This window comes from Delphinapterus leucas, chromosome 8, assembly GCF_059928025.1.
Source record: "Delphinapterus leucas isolate spDelLeu-1000000601 "Yukka" chromosome 8, BTC_Dleu_Yukka2, whole genome shotgun sequence".
NCBI lineage: Eukaryota > Metazoa > Chordata > Mammalia > Artiodactyla > Monodontidae > Delphinapterus > Delphinapterus leucas.
In genome coordinates this window covers 59,962,767-59,988,370 of record NC_143136.1, presented here as the reverse complement: position 1 = coordinate 59,988,370, position 25,604 = coordinate 59,962,767, and the positions used below count along the sequence as shown (strand labels likewise).

General features: G+C 44.5%; 1 protein-coding gene across 1 annotated transcript in view; it reads left to right on the top strand.

Annotated features, from left to right (window-relative positions):
• The window catches only part of RAPGEF4 (Rap guanine nucleotide exchange factor 4), a 141,299-nt gene that overhangs the window by 43,472 nt on the left and 72,223 nt on the right, over nucleotides 1–25,604 (top strand). The window contains exons 3-6 of the mRNA XM_022570050.2: nucleotides 7,481–7,534; nucleotides 7,846–7,952; nucleotides 11,815–11,936; nucleotides 13,527–13,710. Coding sequence (XP_022425758.1) covers nucleotides 7,481–7,534; nucleotides 7,846–7,952; nucleotides 11,815–11,936; nucleotides 13,527–13,710 — 467 coding nt within the window. The remainder of the gene's footprint in view (nucleotides 1–7,480; nucleotides 7,535–7,845; nucleotides 7,953–11,814; nucleotides 11,937–13,526; nucleotides 13,711–25,604) is intronic.

Here is a 25,604-nt window from a genome sequence, read left to right as displayed (position 1 = left end):
TCTGCTGTGTTTGGGCTTCCCTAAGAACTCCTCCTTTGATAGGGTCTGAATCTACAGCTCATTCAGCTGTAATCCACTATTTTTATATTGGCATTTGTGGGGGGCATAGGGCAGAAGGGAAGTGAATATAGTCTTGTGATTAAATCTCAGTCACTTAGTGGGCCCGTGTCCCTGCCATGGGACTTTCACCACTGTTTCTTAGCTGCTTTTTCCTTCTTTAGGTGAGACAGGAAGGCCGGAGGAGACTAGAGTCAGAGAAATGCACTTCCCCCAGGTGGGATAAGACTCTCGTAAAGTCTTTTCCCTGGAGAGCAGGCCTTTGCTACGGAGAATGCTCTGGGTTTATATCATAATGCTCATTCTTCCCCTCCCCCTGCCAAAGCCACAAGGAGATCATTTGTGGCTCTTCACCATGAGAATTTGGAGGAATTCCAAGGGGTAAAGCCCATAAAAGTGTGGGTGCCCACCTAAGACTATCTCCCCCAGGAGTTTCTCACTCCCAGGTTACTCCACATTCAGCCTCCAGCAAATCCATCGAAATGACCACTGTTGAGTCATATTAAAAATATTAAGAGTTTATTTGAGCAAAAGTCGATTCGAACCTGGCAGCACGAAACCGGAAGTGTTTAGGAGCACTCCACCCATGGGAGCTCAGGGAGGTAATTTTATAGAGAAAAGGTGAAGGCAAAATTAGGAAACTATTGATTGGCAGTAGCATAAAGCCTAGCCGGCTGTGACTGGTTGTTCTTGGGTTTCAGTGTTGGAACCTTGAGGCAGTTGCAGGCTTAGATTTGGGTTTGCTTACACAGACCACCGGGCATTAGAGCCACCTCAGTCTAACGGCCTCCTGGTTTAATTAATTAAGCACCATTTAAGTGTTCCTACCCGTTTGTGGCTTCCAGTCCAGGTTAGGCAAATGTCAGCTCTGACTGGATTCCCCCGTTTCGCCAGATTTCGGGGTGGCAGTTTTCTGGACATACTCAGTTCTTTGATGAACCTGAGAGAAGTCATTCTTTTCACTCTGTTCAGCTTTTTCTCGTAACAGCAGGAATGACCACTTTTACAGGTTGAAGCTGAAACTGGAAAGCTACACGTCAATTTTAAACTAGGAAGAACTTTACAAAGCCTATCGATGGAAGCCAAAGAGGTCTATAGATGAATTTTTCCATGAGTTAACAAATGGGAAAACGTACATAGTTATTTCAGAGTGGTGAAGTCTGTATGAGCCTGATTTAGGTCTTGCCTTTAATTTCATTTGGTCAACCAAAGAACGATGATACTGATGGTAATTATTACAAGAATGAGACACACACTTCTAAGACCTTAGTGGTATTATTCCAAAATGCCAAAACAAGGGAATGTAACTCCTAAAAGTGTATCGTTTTCACTAAAAACATTAGATATCCTTCCCACTTCCTAAAGATCTTCTCACCTGAACTGAGAAAAGGGGGATTTGAAATCCAGAATATTGTTGCACTTATTCATTGACTCAGATTCTCACTAATTGTTTAATCCATGGAAGTTCTACTTTCCCCAAAAGATCAAGAGCTCATTTAGACCAGGTTCTTTATCAGAGTCTGTGCTTTAGCCTAGCACATTGCTCTGCACATAATACACCTTCATTAAATACTTGAATTGGATGTGGGCTTAGATGACGTTTTATTACGCTGGGTTGCCAGGGTTCTGCCGTGAGTTTTGTGTCCCAGTCTACCTTGTTATTCTTGTCTCTTGGCTTAAAATGCTGTGCCTTGCAAAAGGCTTCTATGAGCAGATACTTAAGTAAAAAGAATTACCCCCTTTCAAAAGGGCCTGAATATGGTTTTTCACGAGGCCTATTACAGCGCCTTATACCTCATAATGATCTACTGGGGAGTTACTGTGCGTGTTGTAATAGCGACTAAACTCATATTTTCCATCACCTGATTGGCTCTGGTGCCAAAAGGAATATTTTCCCTTACTGTTTCTCCTTTTCAGTAGTAATATAAGCATAATAAAAAGCAGTAGAATGCATCCCGTCTCCAGAAGCAAACAAGAACCAATTACGGTCACTCCTGAGGGAAGTCTTCAGGGGAGAAAGCCAAGAAAAGTAGAGAAAGCTGAATACCTCTGCCTTTATCTGTCCTCTCTGCCTAGCTTTTTAGGATCGCATCTTCACAGCCCAATTCGGATTCTTTCATTCCCAGGTAGGGAGGAAGAATTTTTGTCCTCAACACATGGTTGATGTGTTGAAAGGTATGACATGTAATCAGAGAGGGGGTCTGTTTCTTCTAGGGCTCCTTTGTGATATGCGTTGTCTGGCTGTAGATCAAGACATAGGGCAGCCCTAGGAACCAAGCCCAGGAAGCATTAATGAAGGCCCACTCTATGCTACGCAGTGTCCACCTTCCTTACCTGTAGCCCACCAGGAAGTGTGGCTGGGGAGATACGGAATAGGAGAGGCTGAGAGGGCTGGGGTTGAACATGGAGCAGCCCTGTGCCCACTCTGTGGTCACAGCAACCACCCTCTGTGGACGGTCCTGGGCTGTTTGTCCTCTGAGCAGTATTTTGCCCTCCCTGTGCTCTGCTGTGCATCACAAGGAAGCCGACCTCCGCAGGGCCTTGGTTTTGCCTTTAGGGTTGGTTTTCTTGCTTTGATCCATCTTCTCACCAACATCAGTCACCAAGCTCCTTCTTTCCCTCTTCTGTTTAATCATTTATAAAGTGCAATTCTTTTCCTTATTCTCTGGTTTATGGTTGGAGAGGGATGGGATGCGGAAGGGTCTCCAGCTCCCCTCAGCGGTGGGAGGGTGGCAGCATCTCCAGCAGCGGCTGGACCTCTAGGACCAGGAGGCCCTCCGGGGTTCCAGCTCCCACCAGAACACCTGGCTCCGGCCCTGGCAACGCCTCCTCCTTCCTCTGTCCCCCCACCTGAGGGCTTCCTGCTTGGCTAGAATCCAGGTTACCTCCTCATCACCTCTTTGACTTCTCAGCTCTTGCACCACCTGTAAAGCTAGTTTCCAGCATTAAATTTCCTCCATGGGAAATACTGAGTGCTTTCCATTTTCCCGCTCGGACTTCAACTTCTACCTACCTTTCTGGTATATTTGTTCCAGCCCTGGAAGGGCAGTCCCGCAATGCCAAATGTTTTATTGTCACAAAGTGGCTTTTTTTTTTTTTTTTTTTTTTGCGGTACGCGGGCCTCTCACTGTTGTGGCCCCTCTCGCCGCGGAGCACAGGCTCCGGACGCGCAGGTTCAATGGCCATGGCTCACGGGCCCAGCCGCTCCGCGGCATGTGGGATCTTCCCGGACCGGGGCACGAATCCGTGTCCCCTGCATCGGCGGGCGGACTCTCAACCACTGCACCAGCAGGGAAGCCCCAGAAAGTTGCTTTTTAAAAAGTTAATTCAGACCAAGCATGATGCATGGTGCTAACGTGTCATCTCAGTAGGATGTCATGAACATTTATTGCTGGAAACGCATAAGATCAACTCTGGTACCTGGTAACTGAGAAGGGCTTAGATGCATTTTTCTCAATGAACTTCAATTAAATGGAATGTTAACTCTTCCACAGTGTGAGCCATGATATCTGTAGGAGAAAAGAGCAGGTGCGATGGGTCACTGTTCCTGCAGCGTAGACACTGGAATAAGACTGACCTTGATTCACTTCCCAGCTCTTCCAGTCATTAGCTGTGTGAGCTCAAGTCCCTGTGTGTTGCTGGCCTTAGTTTTCTCAGTAAAATATGAGAGTAATAATAAAATAAGGTAACACATGTAAAAGGCCTGACACAGGAAGTCCTTGGTCTTGCTTTTAGGGCTGATTTTCTTGTTTGGATTCTCACTAATCACCCCATCCTGCTTCTTTCCCTCTCCTATTGAGGGAATGAAATTTATAAAATGAAATTCCTCTCCTCATTTCACTAAAGCTCAGCTAAAGTGAAATTCTCAAAGATAAAAACTTTACTTGAAAGCCAAGGGAAACCAAAAAGGAAATAAGCAGATACAAAAGCAATAAAGTCATACTCCCTATGGAAGGGGCCCCTGAACAGGCATTGGCAGTGACTTCGTGTCCCAGGGTCCGGGCCTACCTGTCACAGCCCTCTGCCTCACAGTGCATGGCTGCTAGGCACCAACGTAGCTCTTACATCATAGAAGCTTGCCTAACTGAATACGGGATGGAGTCCCTTTCAAAGACAAGTGTTTATTCTCCTCCCCCTCCAAGTAAAACTTTCCCTGCTTTCACCCTGCGTGTGTTCCTTGGAGGTTTTATTTAAATAAAGGGACTGTCCCCCTCTCAAAGCATCTATTCATTATGTTGCCTCCAAACCTAAAATCTCTGAGCCAGGGAAGGTTCTGAGAATGCTGCCTTTCAACAGATTAAACAGCCTCTTGGTCCTGGGATTATCTCGCTAAAAGGCAACCTGTGTACGTTTTGCTCCTTTAGAAGTTGCAAATCAAAGGAACTGGTTGAAGTCTGATGCTTCCCCTGCTTTGGTAATAGTTTCTTTTCAGGGCTCCAAGGAAGCAAAAAGGGAACTGTCCAACCAAATTGACTACCTAGGGACCACTTATTAGCATTTTGCTTAAATATAGTCATTTTTGTAGAAACAAATAAAAAGATGCAATCTTCAAATAATGTTTCATCACGCCTACCAAAGAATAAACATTCATCAGTTATCCTCAAGCACGGGCATCTTCTTGACCCCTGGCTCAGCCAGCCTCTCAAAGACTACTGCAAAGGAAAACAGATGTTTTTTTTTCCCATAGGAAAGAAAAGGTTACCTCAGAAGCTTATCCTACATTCATCTACTCTAGACCACATATACCTACACTTCCTTCTTCTAAGACAGGAAGAAGAAATGGGTTTCTGCTGTTATTTTCAAGAATAGCCAGAGGCTTCTACAACTTGGATACATAACCAGGCACAGTCCTAGACTTATAAACCAACCTGCGTAACGTGAAGAGACAAGGTGCATGAGTACTGGGAACTCACAACCTGGAAATAATCAACTGTTTTGACTGCACATATTTCCAGCGCCCTGGTGCATGCTGGCCTCCCCCCTTTTGAACATGATTCCAGGTGATTTGGCATCACGGAATTCTCTCTGTCTTTTTTGAGGAGGTGGTACAGGGAGTCTGTGAGCTCATGGTCCCTTTCCCATGAAAGGTCTGCCATAAGAGAGCGTGGGCTACTTCAGGACAAAGTCGGTCTCTGTTTAAAGCTGCTATTGAATTCGACCAGATTGACATTCCTTGGTCTATGCTAGTTGTAAACAGAATGCTGCTCAAATATTATAATACTGCTTGACATTTGTGCTCTAGTGATTTCGAGAGGAAGAATAGGTCTAGATGCCAGCAAGGCGATGAAAATGTTTAAGTTCAGTGCGATTTCATTCTAAATTAATCTGTGTCTCATCTATGCTGTTCTTAAAACTTAGGATTCTTTTCCCTTTTTTCCTTAATTCTATTATAATATTAAAAGCAGCAACCCATCTGAAACTTATTGTTAATAAAAAGGAAGGCATAGGGCTTCCCTGGTGGCGCAGTGGTTGAGAGTCCGCCTGCCGATGCAGGGGACACGGGTTCGTGACCCGGTCCGAGAAGATCCCACATGCCGCGGAGCGGCTGGGCCCGTGAGCCATGGCCGCTGAGCCTGCGCGTCCGGAGCCTGTACTCCGCAACGGGAGAGGCCGCAGCAGTGAGAGGCCCGCGTACCGCAAAAAAAAAAAAAAAAAAAAAAAAGAAGGCATATGTTTATACATGTATATTCATATTTAGGTACCTAAAGTATTTAAAATTAATATTGACTTTTCATTTTCCCTATTGATTATATATAAAGACAAAGGAAAAACCTACCAATTTATTTTCAATGCAATGGCTTCTATTTGCAAAAAGTATGGGTTTTTAGTATAAAGTATAGTAATCTCTGTGTTAGTTTTCTGTGACTGCTGTAACCAATTGTGTAAGCCACAAGCTTAAAGAAACACAAATGAATAACCTTACAGTGCTGTAGTTTAGAAGTCTGAAGTTGGTCTCACTGGGCTATAATCAAGGTATCAGCAGGCCCGTTCCTCTGAAGGCCCCAGGGGGAAATCATGTATTGTTCCGCCTTTTCCATCTTCCAGAGGCTGCCCTCATTCCTTGGCTGTTGGCTTCCTCCACCATCAAAGCCAGCAAAATCGGGCTGAGGCCTACTCCCACTGTTAGCTCTCTGGTTCTAACTCTTCTGCCTCCCTCTTCCGTCTTTTAACGACCCTACGATTACAGTTACATTGGAGCCACCTAGAAACGTCAGAATAATCTGCTTATTTTGATCCTTAACTAAATCACATCTGCAGAGTCCCTTTTGCCATGTAATCTAACATATTCATAGCTTCTGGGGATAAGGACATGGACATCTTTGGGGGCCATTATTCTGCCCACCGCAATCTCATAGGTAAATGTACTACTTACCTTCTGGAAGTGGCGTAAACAGCGTTGTGTTGATGGTTCTATCGCCACCTTTGACAGAATGTATCTTTGCCATTACCAGATATTTCAGAAAAATAGAGTGAAGGGGTTTCAGTAGGACTAGGGGACTCAACTGTGTAGCTGTGTAGCAAGTCATTTCCCTGGGATTCCAATTCGGCACCTTCATCTGAAGAATGTGGATAGCGCTAGGGGCTTTATCTAGATTCTAGAGCTGTTCTGATAGTCGCAGAATCCTGGAAACTTTGTATACCACTTTGCAGATGAAAGAGATGGTACACTAGCTGCCCCAGTGCGTTCCAGGAACTTGAGTATGTAAAACCACAAAGAAGTATCATTTAAAAATTAAAACTTTGGGCTTCCCTGGTGGCGCAGTGGTTGAGAGTCCGCCTGCTGATGCAGGGGACACGGGTTCGTGCCCCGGTCCGGGAAGATCCCACATGCCGCAGAGCGGCTGGGCCCCTGAGCCGTGGCGGCTGAGCCTGTGCGTCCAGAGCCTGTGCTCCGCAACGGGAGAGGCCACAACAGTGAGAGGCCCGCGTACCGCAAAAAAAAAAAAAAAAATTAAAACTTTCTAACAATACAAATTGCAGGAAGAGAATCTTAACTACATGAGAGAGGATGAAGTCGCTCATTTCCATTCTAAATCAGTCCTTTATCCCTATCCCCTGAGATAGGTCATTTTAATCTGTATTCATGTTTATCTTTTGTTTTGTCCTCTGCCCTGATGTTTGTTATGCTGTGGGTAGGTATTGATTCCCTTCTCATTAAGCCTGCAAACATCTAATCATTCCTATCTGTTTGGTTGTTTTCATTTTTAATAATTTACGTTTAAATTTTGGCAAATCGAATGGTCTTAATTTTGCCCTTTGAATGCCTGTGCATTCAAGTTCTTTAGGCAGATTTTCTCTCTTGCTTTTTTAATCCTATTTTGAGTTTTATAAAAATGGATGTTTCTTGTTATTCCCTGACCCATAATTTTATTCAGTGAGCTTTTTGTTTAATTTTCTTTTGCTTTAACATTTTATTTTTCAGACACCTCTCATTGAACCTCACGTTCCTCTTCGTCCTGCTAACACCATTACCAAGGTAATGGGATGTAGGTGGGTTGATGAGCCAGCAGACCTAGCTTCTTAAGTAACTACTGGAAGTGGTCCATATGTCAGAGCATCACATCAAGAAACTGTGGATACAGTTTCTAGAAACAGTATATATCGGTGTGTCTCAGTTCTCAGTGTAAAACAGTGACATGTCACACGAGTGAACAATGCAAATGTACAAGTGGATTGTATTTTTCAAGTAAAAGTCAGATTGGAAAGTGATTTAGTGATGCATCTGGTTTGTTTTCCATCTATAAACTCTCCTTTCTCTTCCCCTCCTCCCATCTGATTAAAATTCAGGTTCCTTCAGAGAAGATCCTCAGGGCTGGAAAAATACTACGAAATGCCATTCTCTCTCGAGCACCTCACATGATAAGAGATAGAAAATACCACCTAAAGACATACAGGTATGTGCAATAATTCTAAAGGCTATGGCCCCCTCAGATTAGTGATTCGTGAAGTTAGAACAAACTTGTGTTTCCCTGTTTTCCATCCGTGGGCAGCATGTTTTATAATCCTCCAGGTTCTGGAAGTTAAGCTTATCTTGGATCCCCACTTAACTCTAATTAGCCCTCATATTCCCAGGAGGTACTCCTAAACTAATTTGCTTAGACATTGCTTTAACTGTGATGAACATAGAAAACTTTTGTAATTCTGTTTGCTGAAGTGTATTTTAGGAAGACTACTAGATTTAGATGAGATTCAACTAACATTTACTAAGTGTTCATTTGTACTTGAAGCCCTGTACCAGGCCACTTTATATATATATATATATCTCATTTCATCCTCATCACAACCTGCGAGGTAGGTGTGTGGCCATTTTTCAGATGATAAAACTGAGGCTCAGAAGAGATTAAATAGTTTTCCTTGACCAAGTCACAAATCTAGTGAATGGCAGTGCCAGGATTTAAACCAAGGTTGGTTTATTTGCAAGTTTCATTCATTCATTCTGTCATTCATTCATTCCACACATTTATTAAGCACCTACTGGGCACCAGGCATTATTGTGTTCCAAACCCTAAGGATACAGGAGTGAAAAAAATATAAAATGCCCTTTACATAATTTACTTTCTAATGTAGGATTTCATTCTAGTTGCATATAATAAGATATGCAACTCTGTTTCACCTCTGTAATCATATAGAATAAAGACCCATTATAGCTGCCACTGGAGTTAAGAAATGATAAAGACAGGGGCTGTATGATTTAGTCGACCTTCTGGAATGACTGAACCATGGTGGGTAAATGAAGGATTCATGTCTAATCTTTAACTTTTGATTTTATCAACTCAGCAGCGGTTTAGGAACTAGAACGTCCTGTCTATGCCACAAAAGCCTTCACTCCCTCTCCCTGCGCCCACGGTTCAGACTCACAGCCCTCTTTCAGCAATCAGTCGGACTCTCTCATTTAGCCTTGTTTAGACATGACCTCAGAACCCATCAGACTTAGCATGAGTCAAAACCCATTTGACTCACATGAACCAAATTCATAAGACACAGTGAAAAGCTAGAATACAAATTTTAAAGTTACCACAAAGGATACATATATATATATATGTATATATGTATATGTATATATATATATATATATATATATATATATCTTTCTAATGACCGTCAACCATGATAGTACCTGTAAAATTATACCTGGTTTACCCTAGAGCAAACCTTCCAGTATATGTACCTCAAATCCAGCCTCTTTCCCAAGGACAGAGATGGAAACACACTGCAAATGCTTTCTCTTTGGATCACTTTTTCGGCACTCCCTGCAAACGAACACTCTTCTGCTTGCGTTTGTCATGAATATGCTTATAAGACCAAAACTGGCAGCTTGTTACGTTTAGATTGGCCTCTTCTTGATAGAATTCTGGAAATGAGATGGGATTTGAGAAACACTTTAATCAGTAGCGTGCTCCTCTTAGGGCATGTTCCCTCTCTTAAGACAGATTGCTCCCCTTGCCCTTTGAATGTGGATATTTACCAGCTACCATTTTGGTTGATTACATTTGGAAGCCTTTTCCTTCAACTCTGGAAGTTCATTCTTTTTTTGGCGTCTGTAGTTCCTACACACTGTTACAATTTTGAGGGAAGTAAAGGTTAAACTCATGTGTCCATGTCCTCAGAGAGAGTTCAAACTCTTTAACTCATTAAGTGGATCTCAAACATCTCATACAGCTAAAGGACCTTTTTGTTTTTAAATTTATATTCCCTTAGTTTAAGATGTGATTATGCTTTCCCAAGTGTTGACTTGCATTAGGGAAATTCCATTAAAGATGTCATCTTTGGTGACAGATAATGGGAACTAGAAGTCAGAAACCATAATCTCTTTCTTGCTCCATAGTCCTAAGATTTTAACCCCCTGAAATATAGGTGTTACATCTATTCCACACTCTATGACACAAATTAATGATCTGTTGATAATGACCCATGGACGCAACCGGAAGCCAGAGGCATGATTTCTTTTTCCTGCAGGACATTTTGAGTGCCTGGTCCCAGATCTTGTTTCCAGTGCCATCCTCTCCCTCCCTCCTGTTTTCACCTGCCGCCACTTCTACCATTACTGCAGTGCAAAGGGATTGAAGTCTCCCCAGATGCAGCATCACCCCCGGTGATCACCACACTAGAGATCAGCTGTCGATTTTAAAATAGCTAAAGATCATTAATAGAGAGGAAACCCGGTGATTCCACCAGCCACAAGTGGCACAGCTGTGTGTCTTTGTTCTGTGTTCTGACTGCAAGACTCTTACACCCTGTCCCAGGGCCGAGAGGCTCTGGGATCATCTCAACGCCATATGCTCTTTTTAGTAAAAGTAATCATTGGATTAAAAGCCACATGAAATTGATGTTTTTATACTTTTACGTGACTTTTCCCATTAATAAACTCTCAAATTAGATGAGGAACACGACAGATCATGCGTTTGGTTCGCAGTGAATAGTAACTAGGTACCTCTTTGCCTGTTGAAGCTCTAGAGTGTAGGTATGGACTGTAATCAGAGCAGTCCTAGGAGTCTAGCAGCTTTCTCAGGACATCCTCCTTGTGGCGTATTCTTGGGTCAGACCCGAATCAGGACATCCCAGGAGTTCTGATAGATTTCAGAGTTCCTGGAGTCTTAGAACTGGACATGGCCTTTGAAGCCATCTTTTCCTCCTCTTTTCTTTTACAGATGAAAAAACTGAGAGCCAGAGATTTGAAACGATATGGCCAGAGTCACACAGCTAACAAGTAGTAGACCTGGCGCTGGATCTCATGACTTCTCCCAGGCTAAGCTCTTCCTAAAGTGCACCAGCACTGGGAATCTCCTCCAGTTCACACTAGAGAGGAGCTCCCTGGGCTGGAACCAGTCTCGGTGTCCCAGAGATGGTGGCACCCTCAGCACAGGAGGGGAGGTCACCAGTGACTCAGACCCAGCTGCAAGCAGCCAGCTGCTCTGAAACTCCCTGCTTATTCCTGTCCCTTGGGATTCCTCCCCCGGACTTCAAGATCCCATTTCCTCCGTTGAACAGTCATGCCACGAACACCTCTCTCCCTACTGAAGGTTTCCTAATATGTGTGTATAGTTATATGTTTCCGAACTAACGCACATAGTTTGCCCATCCTGACCAGCTTACCACAGAGGGTCATCATAGGGATGAACGCATGCCTGTACAGAAAGGATCCGGAGCTCTTCAGGTGACAGGCTCTGTCCAAGCGCAGATGCTCATTGCAGCACACTTTTTTCAGAGATTTGCATCGCTAATTGCTTGTTCCTCCCAGCACCCCTCTGAGGAAGCTCAGTAGTATTACTTGAAAACAGAAAGTGCTATATCATTTTGCATTTACACATAGCCTTTCACGGAGCACCTCCTAGGGCCTCACAAACCTTAACTCATTCCTCAAAAGGCTCCGGTGAAGGAAGTCAGAATTATGCTTTGCCTTCATTTTACACTGAGATTTTTCTGGGACCGGCTCAAGAGTTTCTGGCCCTGGGATTCTCTTGCCAGATCACGCTCCCCGTCTAGCTGCCCTTTAGTCTCCCCTGGGGCTGCCGCCTGTAATGCTCTTTCGTTTAGCCAGCCTTGCCTAGAAGGTTCTCTCGTGCGTTGAGTGGTTTTATTGGTTTGTACAAAAGTTTGAGAACCTGAGGCCACATCACGCAGTGCTTTGTTTGCCAGGAGACCTCTTAGGGTGGAAGAGCATGGAGCCCTGTGGGAGGGTCTCCTCTCAGAAGCCATCTCCCGTCCTTCATCTGCAAGGGGGTGACTTCCCCTCCTTTGTGTCCTCCCGCTCCTTAGACAATGCTGCGTGGGGACTGAGCTGGTGGACTGGATGCTGCAGCAGACTCCATGTGTTCACTCCCGAATTCAAGCTGTTGGCATGTGGCAAGTCCTGGTAGAAGACGGTGTTCTCAACCACGGTAAGATGAGCCACGGTCCCTGGAAAACCCTCAAGAAATGCTAGGAAGTGCACTTCCCTAGGTAGGTTGTGGCTGAACTCCCACATGGGCCAGAAAGAATTATGATCCCTTTAGGGACACGCAGAGCTAGCATCTTCATTCGGCAATACAAATGCAGCAAGTGGATGCCGTTGATTGCAGTGTTCCACCATTGTACCTTCCTAACTTGGGAGAGCGGATGAAGGGAAAATGAAATTGAAACCCGAGTGCATCAGTTCCAATTATGTTTATTAGTTTGCATTCACGGTTCATCGACAGCATGATTATACTCTGAGCATTGCATAGCAGTCCTGATGCAGGGGCCGATGGAAGAGCAACAGAGTGTGTGGCCGGGCTGATAACATGAAAGAGAGTACTGAATTCAGAAGCTGAGTTTTCTGGGAGAGCCAGTTTTTATGTACCCACACGTAATATCAGGAGTGTGCTCTGTGGCGTAGCCCCTGATATCCATAGGGGCTCTAACTGAGCAGAGTAGCTATTCAGGACTGGAGTGGAACTGTGATTGAACTCCTCATGCCATTTGTTTAAAGATCACTTTTCCAAACAGACAAACTATTAAAATCATTCCTTTAATTTTTAAATACCTGGGAATCTAATGATGCTCTTGCCAGTGTTTTCACAGACTTTACTGTGTATACAAATCACCTGGAACTCTTGTTAAAATGCGGATTCTGATTCATCAGGGCCGGGATGGGTCCAGAGAGTCTGCATTTCCAAAAGCTCCCAGACGACACTGATGCTGCAGTTCCAGGGATCATATTTTGAGCAGCAAGGATCCTCCCACTCCTCCTTATCTTTGGATAGGGTTGATGCTCCCTCCTGAAAAGGGGCTTAAGCGCTTTAAGACACAGAGATGAGGGATTTTAAGCCAAGTTTATGACTTTGTCCTACTGAGATCTAAATCTTCTTGTTTAAAGGGAATAAGAGAAAAAAAAAAACAACTCTTTAAAACTTGAACTGGAAGGAAATTACCATAATATCCTAGGGGTATATGACCTAGATGTTTGGTATATGACCTAGATGCTTGGTCTTGTCGGCTTTGTTCAGACAATTTTAATTTTTTAACTGCAGACAACGTGTTTATAAGCAGTACACATAGAAAGAAAAACATCAATTCTGATCCTGACGAAGTCGGGTTTTCTGTTTTTTGCCAAGTCTGTACTTTGAAACAAACAAACATTATAGAGCATGATCTGGTAGTTGGTTATTTTCCTGTTTAGGACATATAACCCACATGCTAGAAAATGTCACCAAGGCAATTCTTGCTGGTCAGAGTGCTCATCTCAGGAAAGCTGGCAGGTTCTCATACGAGAGTCCCAGGGCAGCTCAGGAGATGGGCGGGTCAGAGAGGGCTGTGAGGTGCATGACTGCAGCCCGGAGGTCGCATCGTACAGCTGCACCCGCCTGGGTGAGGCCGAGGGAGACGGGTGAGGAGTCTCACCACTTTGCTGCCACTTGGCTCTCTTGCCCGACACCGTCCATCCGTTTCTGGTAAACGGGCCCGTGAGGCAGAGGTGCAGCAGCTAACGCTTGCCTCCGTGTTTCCCATAGTGGACCAGGAGCATCATTTCCAAGATAAATATTTATTTTATCGATTTCTGGATGATGAGCATGAGGATGCCCCTTTGCCTACAGAGGAGGAGAAAAAGGAGTGTGACGAGGAGCTGCAAGACACCATGCTGCTGCTGTCGCAGATGGGCCCCGACGCCCACATGAGGATGATCCTCCGCAAACCGTGAGTGAGACCGCGCGGCTCCCCCTGCAGGTCACCCGTGCAAAGGCGCACACCTGGGCGGAGGAAAGCAAGGCTGACTTCAAAAGACGTGGCCGGGCTTCCCTGGTGGCGCAGTGGTTGAGAGTCCACCTGCCGATGCAGGGGATGCGGGTTCATGCCCCGGTCCGGGAAGACCCCACATGCCGCGGAGCGGCTGGGCCCGTGAGCCATGGCCGCTGAGCCTGTGCGTCCAGAGCCTGGGCTCCTCAACGGGAGAGGCCACAGCAGTGAGAGGCCCGCGTACCACAAAAAAAAAAAAAAAAAAAAAAAAAAAGACTTGGCCTTCCTTCCCCCAGGGCGAAAGGAGAGATGCTGAAGGAGTGACAGTATGTCTGCCTCTTGTGTTTGAGCCAGATAGTTCCACTTCCCTTTTGCATGAGTTAAAGCTAGAAAGATTTTTCGCAGTCGGCTCGGGGTGTCAAAGCTGGGTCCACATATTAAATGACCTTTGGTCCATGACAAACAAACTGCTCTGCTTCTGTGCCAGACTGTGGAAGCCCCTTTCTTCCTGATGCAATAGGACAGAGGTCGTCAGAACCATTAGACCTCATACTTGTGCTTGTATGCCTACTTTCATTCATTCAGCACATACTTTCACCCCATGCGGAGGCTTCTGCTCCTTAGCTTAAAGACACATTCTTTTTTTTATTTTTTTTTTAATTGAAGTATAGTTGATTTACAATATTGTGTTAGTTCCTGGTGTACAGCGAAGTGATTCAGTTTTATATTTTTTTCAGATTATTTTCCACTGTAGGTTATTGTGAGATATTGAATATAGTTCCCTATGCTATACAGTAAATCCTTGTTGTTTATCTGTTTTATGTATAGTAGTTTGTATCTATTAATCCCATAGTCCTAATTTATCCTCCCCCCTCCCTTTCCCACGGTCCCTGGAAAACCCTCAAGAAATGCTAGGAAGTGCACTTCCCTAGGTAGGTTGTGGCTGAACTCCCACATGGGCCAGAAAGAATTATGATCCCTTTGGGGACACGCAGAGCTAGCATCTTCATTCGGCAATACAAATGCAGCAAGTGGATGCCGTTGATTGCAGTGTTCCACCATTGTACCTTCCTAACTTGGGAGAGCGGATGAAGGGAAAATGAAATTGAAACCCGAGTGCATCAGTTCCAATTATGTTTATTAGTTTGCTAACTAATTAGTTTATTAGTTTGCTAACCATAAGTTTGTTTTCTATGTCTGTGAGTCTTTCTGTTTTATATATAGATTCACTTGTATTACTTTTTAGATTCCACATATAAATGATACCATATAATATTTGTCTTTCTCTGAGTTACTTCACTTAGTATGATATACTCTAGGTCCATCCATGTTGCTGCAAATGGCATTATTTCATTCTTTTTTATACCTGAGTGATATTCCATTGTGTGTGTGTGTGTGTGTGTGTGTGTGTGTATATATATATATATACCACATCTTCTTTATCCGTTTATCTGTTGATGGACATTTAGGTTGTTTCCACGTCTTGGCTATTGGGAATAGCGTTGCTATGAACATAGGGCTGGATGTATCTTTTTGAATTAGAGTTTTTATCTTAAGGGCACATTCTTAAGAGAACGCCACTGCTCCATTAAACTCTTCAAGGCCTCCAATCAGCCAGTGAGGTGTTCCCTCCCTTCCAGCTCAGTGGAAACCCACCTGACCATCAGCTAAAGTTGAGGACTCCGATGAGTTTTATCAGATCAATCCAGAAAGAGTGTATTGAGCCCCTCATCTGTTCAGGGCACTCAGCTAATTGCCACAGGGTATATGAAGAAGGGTATATGCCTCAGTCCCAACCTCAGGGAGACCTTTTCAATGAGGGGTGACTTGGCCCCTGAATCTGAAACCACTGCACACACAGCTTATGTTTTTCTGCTGGAAATGAAATCCCTCTCCACCCGGCAACCGGTGTGCGCCAGCTGTGGGTGTCGACTCTGAGTCAATGGCTTGGCCGACCTCCATTCGTCAGCGGGGCTCGACAAGAGCCTTATACTTTACCTGGGCGCTTTCCAAGAGCGAGGTGTCCCTCAGACCAGCTTCCCGGCGTGGGCCCCGCACACCAGTTCACGGCAGCCTCTCACCGCACCCTCCTTCCCTTTCCCAGGATTCCCCCCTTTCCCTTGCCCTTACTCCGTGCTGCAAAAAGGCTCTTCAGCATAGCTCTTTTTTTGGTCACACCGTGACCCCTTTGTCACAGCTTCCTCTCGGGTCTCAGTGTCCTGCACCGTGTGTTTCAGTAGACCTTCCCTCCACCCAGTTAGCGTCGTCATCCTTAACTCCAGAGCCATGGTTTTTAGCTCCTTTAGCCTCCAGACACTTTCTTCAAACAAAAATGTTGCTGGAAAATCCAAAATATCAAACAGCAAAGCCAGAGCTTCACTGACCTAATCATGCGTCGTAGTCAAGAAAACTGCCCAGGAATTTATGTTTTCTCTGCCCTGAAGGACCACAGGGGTTGGGGAGCGAAGGGAGAATCCCCAGGGCTTGGGGAACTCCGATGAAGGCCCCCACTCTAAACCGTGTTCTCCTTCCTGTCAGACTGCTTCCCCTCTCTCTTCCCCACACCCCCGTGTCTCACTGTCCTTCGTTTACCTCATCATTTGCTGACTTCATCCCTTCTTGCTCTTCTTGCTGCCATCTTCATTCAAGCCCACATCACACAGTGGTTCTGAATCAGATGGGGGCAGCCCCTAGGGGCGTCAGGAAATGTGGGATGCTGAACACACACCAGTGCCTAGAACCCTCCAAAACAAGCTGCCCTGAAAAGAATGCCCCTGGTGAGAAACATTATTGGAAACTGCGAGTTTCTTAAAGGCAAAGACATAGCTCATTTTACTTCATTCATTTGGTCATTTAACCAATATTTATTGAACATCTATTTTGTCCTAGATACTATGTTAGTTGCAAAGGCTGCAGCATTGAACTAGAGGGTTGCACTTCCTTCCTGGAGCTTTCTGTCTGGGACAGAAGACAGACCGTAAACAACTAGTTATTCAAGTAATCATTTAATCACCACTGCACTACATGCTACAAAGGAAAATGTAGTGTATGTTGATAGAATGTAATATGGAGAGGGAAATTGAACTTGTTGTGGAAATTAGAAAAGGCCGTATCCCTAGCTCTGTGCATTACACCAAGCTGACCATCAGTAAACCTTTGCTTAGTGAATGAATGAATAAATGAACATTTAGCCCCAGCTCTGATGTTCCCTCAGCTCTCCCTTGCTTCAAGGGAGACAGAAATGCCATTCAATTCACAAATATTTCTGAGCATCTACCAAAGATGTTTTTAAAAAGTAGCAAAATGGTTCATGCCTTTGGAGAGTTTCTAATCCAATGCGATAGGCACTCCCAAATTAGATTCAGATGCAACAAACATATATTGAGTGCTGGTTGTGTGCAAAGCACCACGCAAGGGATATTTGTGCTAATTGTTTGATTCACCCTCACAAGAGCCTGAGAGCTGGGTTCATGAGTTACCCTTAGAAATAGGAGCCTGTACTTGTGCTTCTCTTTTCTTCCATACAGCATTGAATCGCATGATCCTTGGCAGCCCAAAGATTCTTCAGAGAAAATTACATTCCAAAGTTTGGACTTTTTTAACCTATCACTGGCTGCTAAAGTACAGGTTTCACTAGTATCCCAAGGTACATCATTTTGGGTGCCCTTGGGATCTTCCCATCTTTTCAGGTTTTATGAAACCTCAAATGTTGGAATTGGGCTGGTAGTTCTTTTGACTTGGTACTCTTAGATTTCCTTTCTATTGGAATGACAGCCCCTAAGAAATGGAAAAGTGAAAAAGAAGGAATCTAATTTTATGAGACAGACTTTCAAACTATACACACACACACACACACACACACAAAACTTTTTTTGATCTGATAATAACCTTTGGAGCTTCTACTTAAGTGGGAAGAAAATAAGCTGAGTTGATCAAGAATTGACGGTATCACTGCTGTCCTTGAAGAGAGCAGCCGAGCACTTTGCTCCTGGGAACTTGAGGGCATGTTCACAGGTTCTGTAAATGTTGACTTTTTACTGCCCAAACTGCCAAGTCATTAAGAAATATGGAGGCAGAGATGCATTGGTTCCATATTGACCGGGGCAAGACCCCCCAGTATAGTAACTCAGCACAGCTGCATTTTATAATAGTCACCACTGCCAGAGAGGTTGCAGAACTCTGATAATTACTGAGAAAGAAATAACACAATATTCTTTGATGAGAAGATTACTTTGAGAATTTGATTGTATAATGAAGATGTTGCTTTGAAAGGTACTTCCTATTGTTCTGAATCTGAGACTCACTAGCAAAAAAAAACGTGTCACTTGTTTTGACAGGCTACTTAGAAAAATTCTCTGTTTATTACATTAACTGCGGCATTTTAACTGTCAAACTATGAAAGAATGTTCTGTAGTTTAAAAAACAGAATAGAGCTTCAGGGGAAATTTTTTGGCACACTCTTGTTGCTATTGGTATTGAAAAAAAACATACATTCTGAATGCGAAATTAGCTTTTTATGTGGTGGCAGGCAGAGTGGCTCACAATGCCCATCCCGGTTTTACAGGTGCAGACCTGGATGGCATTTGGGGGCAAGTGCTATAGAACAGTGACAGTTTGATGGTGCTGTTGTTGCGGCTTCCAGACAGGGCCATCAAACCTAAACTGAGCTCTTGGAGCTTATTGTTTTGATTTTGCTTTGTTTAAAAGTCTAAAAACAAGAGGTTACCCTACAGCAAATAGATACAGTGGAGACCCTTACCAGCAGAAACATGGCTTCTGGCTACCTTTGAGCAGGTACTTTGGAGAGGGGCCATGGGCAAAGAGATGTAGAATGAGCAGGTAAGCAGGATGTTATGAACTTGAGGCCAGCTGGATAAAAAGAGACTTCAAGGAGACAAAGAAGGCCCTTGCCATACAAGCGTCCCAACTTCTCCTTCCAAGTAAAGTGAGACCTACTGCTCCACTGTTTAGAATGATCTATCAGAAACCAGCCTAAAGGCGGGAGGGAAATGAAGAAGATGCCATTTCCCAAATCTAATTCTAGGTTTGTCTGCAATTTTGAAATTCCCTAAAAGCCTAGAAGCTTAAGACAGTTGGGCCTGAGCAGAAGGGGGAAAAAAATGAAATTAAAAAAAAAAAAATATATATATATATATATATATACACATAAGAGAATTGTTGGTAGGTTCTGGAGTCTTCCAAATGGGTCAGAAACTCATAAGCTGGAGTTCATTTAATTCATGTGATCGAGTAATATTTTCTAACATATCCTATGGGGCATAAGATTGAAAGGAAACAATTTAAGATAATCAAGTGATACGAGAAAATACCAGAAGGGGGAAGGAGGGTTGTTTTATCAGTCAGTTGGCTACATTAAGACAGCCTCCACCCTCTGTTCCACGCACTTGCTCTAGAGGGCACTTGAGAGGCTGTGTGTTTTCGTTAGCAGGGCCAGCTTTTTTTTTTTTTTTTTTGGCCGTACGCGGGCCTCTCACTGTTGTGGCCTCTCCCGTTGCAGAGCACAGGCTCCGGACGCGCAGGCTCAGAGGCCATGGCTCAAGGGCCCAGCCACTCCGCGGCATGTGGGCTCTTCCCGGACGGGGGCACGAATCCGTGTCCCCTGCATCGGCAGGCGGGCTCTCAACCACCGCGCCACCAGGGAAGCCCGAGCCTGCTTTTAATAGGGTCTTTACCTGTCCAAGCTGTTTTGGAGGGTGTGAAATTTGAAATCCTGATAGTTACAGGGAAATGTGTTTCCTCAGGGGAACCCAGATTAGCAAGCCTAAAATGAGTGGTGCCTAGGGGTTTGATTTCTGTTGGGATATGCCAAGAGAATGTTCAGAGTTATGAAGTCCATCCTCAGATGCAAATCAGATGAAAAGAGAAGCATGACTGAAAGACCTAATCTTTATGAAATTTAAAAAAAAAAAAAAAAAGATTTTATTGTGATTCTTTTTCTTCACTGCGTGACCAACTTTGCCTTTGTTTTTCCTGGAAAGATTTCTGTGCCCTAAGTGTAAGCTTGTGGAATTTACCAGAAGAAATGATTGCAGTAAGTGGGCATTCGTTTCTTGAGTTTAGATTTGCCTCTCCCCTATGAAAGCAATTTACCACTTATTCCTCATGTTTACATGCCCAGGAACCCAGCCATTGGATTGCTGCCATTAGGATTCAGATCTGGGAGACAGAAAGATGGGTGTAGCTGCCGTTTACAGTTTAGGGATCATTATTGGATTGCCTCAAGATTTTTATGACCTTTTACTGTTAAAGTCAATCTGTTCCTCGTATAGAAAATTTGGAAACTACTGAAAAGAGTCAAAGAAGAATAAATAACACCTGCCAATCACATCTTCCAGAGATAATTATTATTGACGTTTTGGTGCCTATCCCTCTGGTTACTTTTCAATCCCTAACTTTTTACACTTAATAATATGTCATGGCATTCTCTTTTAACCTTAAGTATTTTTTAAAGGTGGGATTTTTAATAGGTGCATAGTAGTCTATCCTCTGAATGTTCCTCAAGGCATTCAGTTTGTCATGGTTGGATGTTCAGGTTGATTCTCAAGTCCTTTCTTCTTAAGGGCAGCAGAAAATAATATTCTAGTGCTCTTCTTCCCAGAACAAAGAAAGAATTCCTAGCCTGGCAGGGGTGCAGGAGTGGGGTTGTGGCTAGAAAGATGTCAAGGAAGTTCCAGCAGGGAAGCGAAGGAGTGCCCAGACCAGGAGTGCTGGTAAATGTGGCTGGAGAGTTAGGCTGAGGTCAGATTGAAGAAGGTCTGCTTCTGTGTTCCTTGGATATTATTTTATAGCCATTTGGGGCACCGTTGACTGGTTTATAGGGAGATGTGGCATGGCCAGCTTCGCAGTAGGTAGGTTTCTCTGCTATCTGTAGAGAATGGATTGGAGGGGCTGAGACTAAAGATAGAACGCCAGATATTGAGTTTTATGAGATTACAATTAATTATATTTTAAGAATTTAAGGACAGCATTTGAGATACATGCATTTGACCTAAGAGTCTGCTAAATAAAGTGAAAGTAATATTAAGCACAAGAGCCCCGGATTCTAGTATTACCAAGTTACCAGTAAGTCCCCCAACATCTCCAGATTACAGATCTCTTAAACCATAAATTTATATCTGCTTACTCTCTCCCAGTTTCACAAAGGGATTGTGAATGGAAAAACAAATGTAATAGTATTGAATCACAGCCAACATTTATTGAACACACGTGTGCTAGGCACTGCGCTCAACAGTTGTCTAATTCAATTCTTTCAACAGAACCACGAGGTAGTTATTAATATTATCCGCATTTTACGGATTAGGAAAGTGAGGCTTAGGTTAAGTCACTTGCCTGTGTTCATCCTGAAAGTGGTGGACTCAGGATTCGGTCCAGGTCTTTGTGACTCTGGATCCTGTGTCCTGTTCTGTGGTCTACCACCTATCCCAGGCCAAAAAGGCTTCGAAATGGCCTCTTGGCTTTGTTCTTTGAGCATTACTGAGGAAAGATGTCATGGAAATCTGATTTTAAAATAATTATTGCAGAGTAGCCTCATCTCATTAAGTTATTACTGCATAGGCCTGGATGAGGTACAAATGTACTGTAGAAAAAAATTATATCAACACACTAGCCAGGATCACAAACAAAACTTAACAACTAAAAATGAGTCACACTCTACGTTTTATATAGTGGCCTCACATATATCGCCTCTTCGAACCTCAGAATAGCTATGGACTGAGTAGGACTAATGTTATTATCCACAATTTACAGATGGAGAAATTGAGCTGAGTAGATGGCGAGTGTCCTCTTTAACATCACACAGTAGTATACGTGGCTGAACCAGGAACTGAGCCCAAGTCTGCTTACTCCAAATCCAGTTTCATTCGCTTTTTTCATGGATAATAATCTTTCCTCTCTAATAGATCGCCTAAACTTCTTCCTCTCTGGTGGATTTACTGAACAAGCAGTGGAGTCCAAAGAAATATGGATAATCTATCTGTCCCTGATTCATGAAGAGTTAATTTTTATAAGGAGAAATAATGTATCCACATGGCATCTGCTCAAAAAGCATTTGCATTTTCTACCTGACACGTATGTCTCATACACAAAGGCAGGTTGCTGTACTATCTACTTCTATCCAAATTGGTTTGTTTTTCTCAAGTTGCTGCTTAAGTGTTTTAAAGGAAAATATTTATAGTCGTACCTTTTAAAAGGTTTAATGGTACGCTTCTATCGTGCCCTTACAGTAAACACTTCTGCTGGGAGAATTTCTGGCATATTCGGTTTCTAAACATGAAAAACCTCAAATCACACTGTCCCCAAATCACTTAGCCCTCAGAGGCCCTGAATCACAGAACCCTGACCCCATGTCCTGATGGGGATGACTTCATTTCTCTCAAATATCCATGAAGCTTTTACCCTTAACTGCAGTTGTAAACTGTATTCATTTCCAACTTCACGGAGAAGGGAAGAACCCCCGTGCGCACAGGCTTTGCTATCAGAACTAGAAAATGCCTAACTGTATCTGATAAGCTTAAGATGTCCTTTTCTGGGTTAAAGGTAAGGTGAGGGGCGGTGGTGTGGCAGGGAAGTGAGCAGACAGAGCTGGGCAGGACACCTTAAATGGCAAGTCACCAAGCTCCTGGAATGACTCAAATACTTAACTGCTAACTCTTAGGAAGCAAGGGTCCTGGGAGGTGAAAAGAGAAAGAAACAAACATGTTGTGCTGGTTTTTTAGACAAGGGGGTGGAAAACCACACCAAACTTTCCTTTAAGGGAAGGGGGGTGAGGTGAGATCTCAAGATCTGAAGAGTGTTGGGAAATGATCCACGCTTGAGAAATGACTTGAAAGCAGGAGGATCGGGTGGGTTGAGGTGAAGTGTTGCCACCAAAATAAAGCATTCCACCCCCAAGAAAAAAATAATAAAGCGTTTCCTTTATTTTGACGCGTGATCAGATCTTGCTTAGATATTTATAACATTGACTTTTCTGGGTATTTTCCCCATGCACCAGGGAATACGTCTACTAGGCGACAGTTCTCGAAGAACTGGGTCTTTTCACCTGCCTAGGTTACCACTGGCCATGCCAGTGTGCCTGCTTAGTGCCTGGACGAATCCCTCATTTTATCCATGTTCCAGTAACTGAGTTGCTCTGTCTCTGACCTTGATAAATTCCTTGATAAAACTGTATTTACCAGCAGCTTCCAATATCACCTGAGTCCTCCCATCCTTTAATGTATAAAATGCCTCTCCCTCCATCCCCGTTTATTATCTTGTCTGTAACTAAGGCATTGCTGCCGGAATGCATCCCCTGCAGAAACTAGGCCTTTCCACAGCAGGATCCAACAAATCCACATCAATGTGGCACCACGCAGATTTGTAAAGAAGCAGGGATGCCTAATACCTCTCCCTGTGACATCTGGAGAAGGACGAGTAAAGACCAGGTACATTCACCGGCTGCCACTCAGAGCAGCCGGGAGAGTCAATTCACTTCCCCAGCCTCGCATGTCCTCTGTGAAGGTGCGTTGGGAGTTCCCTCCTCCCGCGCGGGGCACAGTGTTCCCTTGACTCTTGAAAGCCAAATTGCCTTCAGTCCTTGGGACCCTTTCATTACTGTTGGAACAGGCTGGGGGTGATCTGCAGGATCTCTTCTCCAGTTTTCTCTCTGTCCGCCCCACAAAGACCAAAGCATGAGAGGTACTTAATGCCACTGTTTGCCACGACGAGCCCGCTTTTGTTCAGTGATCGTGGTAGGGATGGCTCCATGTTAGATGTGGTGTCGGACGCTCTTCCAGGGGGTGGGGTACATCGAGAGGAGAGAGCTTTCGTCTGTTTCCAGAGCAGAGAGGTGAGTCTCTTCTGAGACACTAGATGGCACAGCGGCTCTGAGCGGGTGGCTCCGGCTTGGCTGGGCTTGTTCTGTCACTGCGGCCACAGAGTCCACTGGGATGGGGGAGGGGATCCCATTTGATTCGGTGGATGCAGGCTGGCCACACCAGCTCTCACTCCATCTGGCCTCCTCTCTGGGACCTCCCTCAACTTTCAACCCTAACAGCACGTCCATGGAAACACCTCGTGGCACACCTCTCCCGAACGCTTTTGCTGCTTTGTTAACTGTGAATATGCTCATTTTCTAAAGCAAGTCTGTTCACACCCTGCAGTCCTGACTTCTCTCACCTTGTTAAAACAAGTGCTGTAAACAGGACCAAAAAGTTGGTTCCTACCTGGGTGGATCGCCCAGGGACAGTGGCCTGCCCTGTGATGACACTGACCACTGTAGACCACAGGCTCGTTTTTGTTTTGTTTTTTTTTTCCTTTTTTCCCTTTTATTTGGGATGTTATTTAGGACTCGCAGACTAAACTGTTTCTAGGCTTTGTTCCGTTCTGTTTCAAATGGCTGTCACGGGTTTCTCCAGGGCATCCAGCAAGCCCCGTGGAAGTCTATATTTCTTCATTTTGGTTATTGATGAATGGAGGTCCAGGGGTAGAATAAGTTCCACGTGGGTCTCTGCAGGTTGGCCATCCACACTCCCACCCCTGTGAAGGCAGCGGGGGCCATGCTTCCGGACAGGCCTTGCTTTATCAGAGGCATGAGGGGGGCAGGCAGGGTGAAGCCACTACCATCTTCCCACGAAGGAGGCTCTCCCAGAACAGAGCCCTTCCCGGGAAGTCCCTCCTGGGAGAGCTGCCACTTCTTTCCGTCCTCTGTGTCTGGCAGGAGGGCCCAGGCCTCTGCTTCCTTCTCAGGCTCCTTCTGAAGCAGGTCTCGAGCTGTAGCCTGGCAGTGAACCCTGGGGCAGGCTGCTGCTCGGCACGTAGAGTGGGAGAGGGGCCCAGCGGCCCCCTGTCCTGAGTGGAGCAGTATTTTGATGAGCCCTGGGACCCTCTCCTGCCCTTGTCTTATCAGCAGTGCTGTCTCCCTCCTGTGATGGTCTCTTCCGTGAGTCCAGAGCTGTGTCTGCCTCCAGACACGTCTCAGCCTTCTATCCCTACCTGCCTCCTATCACCCGAGAACTCCTGAAGCTCTCATGTCCACGGATAGTGCTGTGTTATGGTTTGTCGTGGTGACATTACGTATTTTCAGTGCTGTTTTGGATTTCTAAATATCTTTCCTATCAGACCTTTAGCATGGCAGACAAAATTCTGACCATAAAAAGGGTCCTACCCAACAGGTGCTGCTTGGCCTTTCATGGTCATCTCTGTCCAGGCCCCCACTGATCTGGACTTAGTTAGACTGAATAACTTCAGCTGGTCTAAAATGGTAACTTCTTAAAACTGGGTGAATAAATTTATAATCCTACAGAAAAATCTGTCTTTTCTATCTTTGAATGGGATTTGGAGTAACAGGTGAGATCCAACATTTTCATCCTGTCTCCTCCCTCCATTAATAATTAACTACTTACCATGACACTTATGTGTGCTGTACCTAAAGTGAGTTGTGTCATGGGCACCTTGTCCTAATGGACCTTCAGTGGGAAGGATAACAGAGCGTGAGCCCCTGTTTCCTTCAGGCCACAGAACAGGAACTGGTCCTTGGCACTGCTGCCATCTCCCCTGGGCAGACCTTGACTTCCGCACGAATCATGAGAACTTGTGCATGCATTCATCTGATGAGATGGATTGAACACCCTCCCCCTTAATAACGCCATCCTGCATGTGTGCCATATTTCCAAAGTGTGAATGCTTCGTGTATATTAACTCGTTTAATCTTTACAACAATCCGGTTTGTTATCCCTATTTTTACAGATGTAGGGACAAGGCATTAGACCAGTTGGGCACCTAGGAAGTTCCTGTTTTAGACCTCAAATCCCGTTTCTGTTTTTAGCTTAGCACCCTTTGCACTACCAGATGCTGCTTCT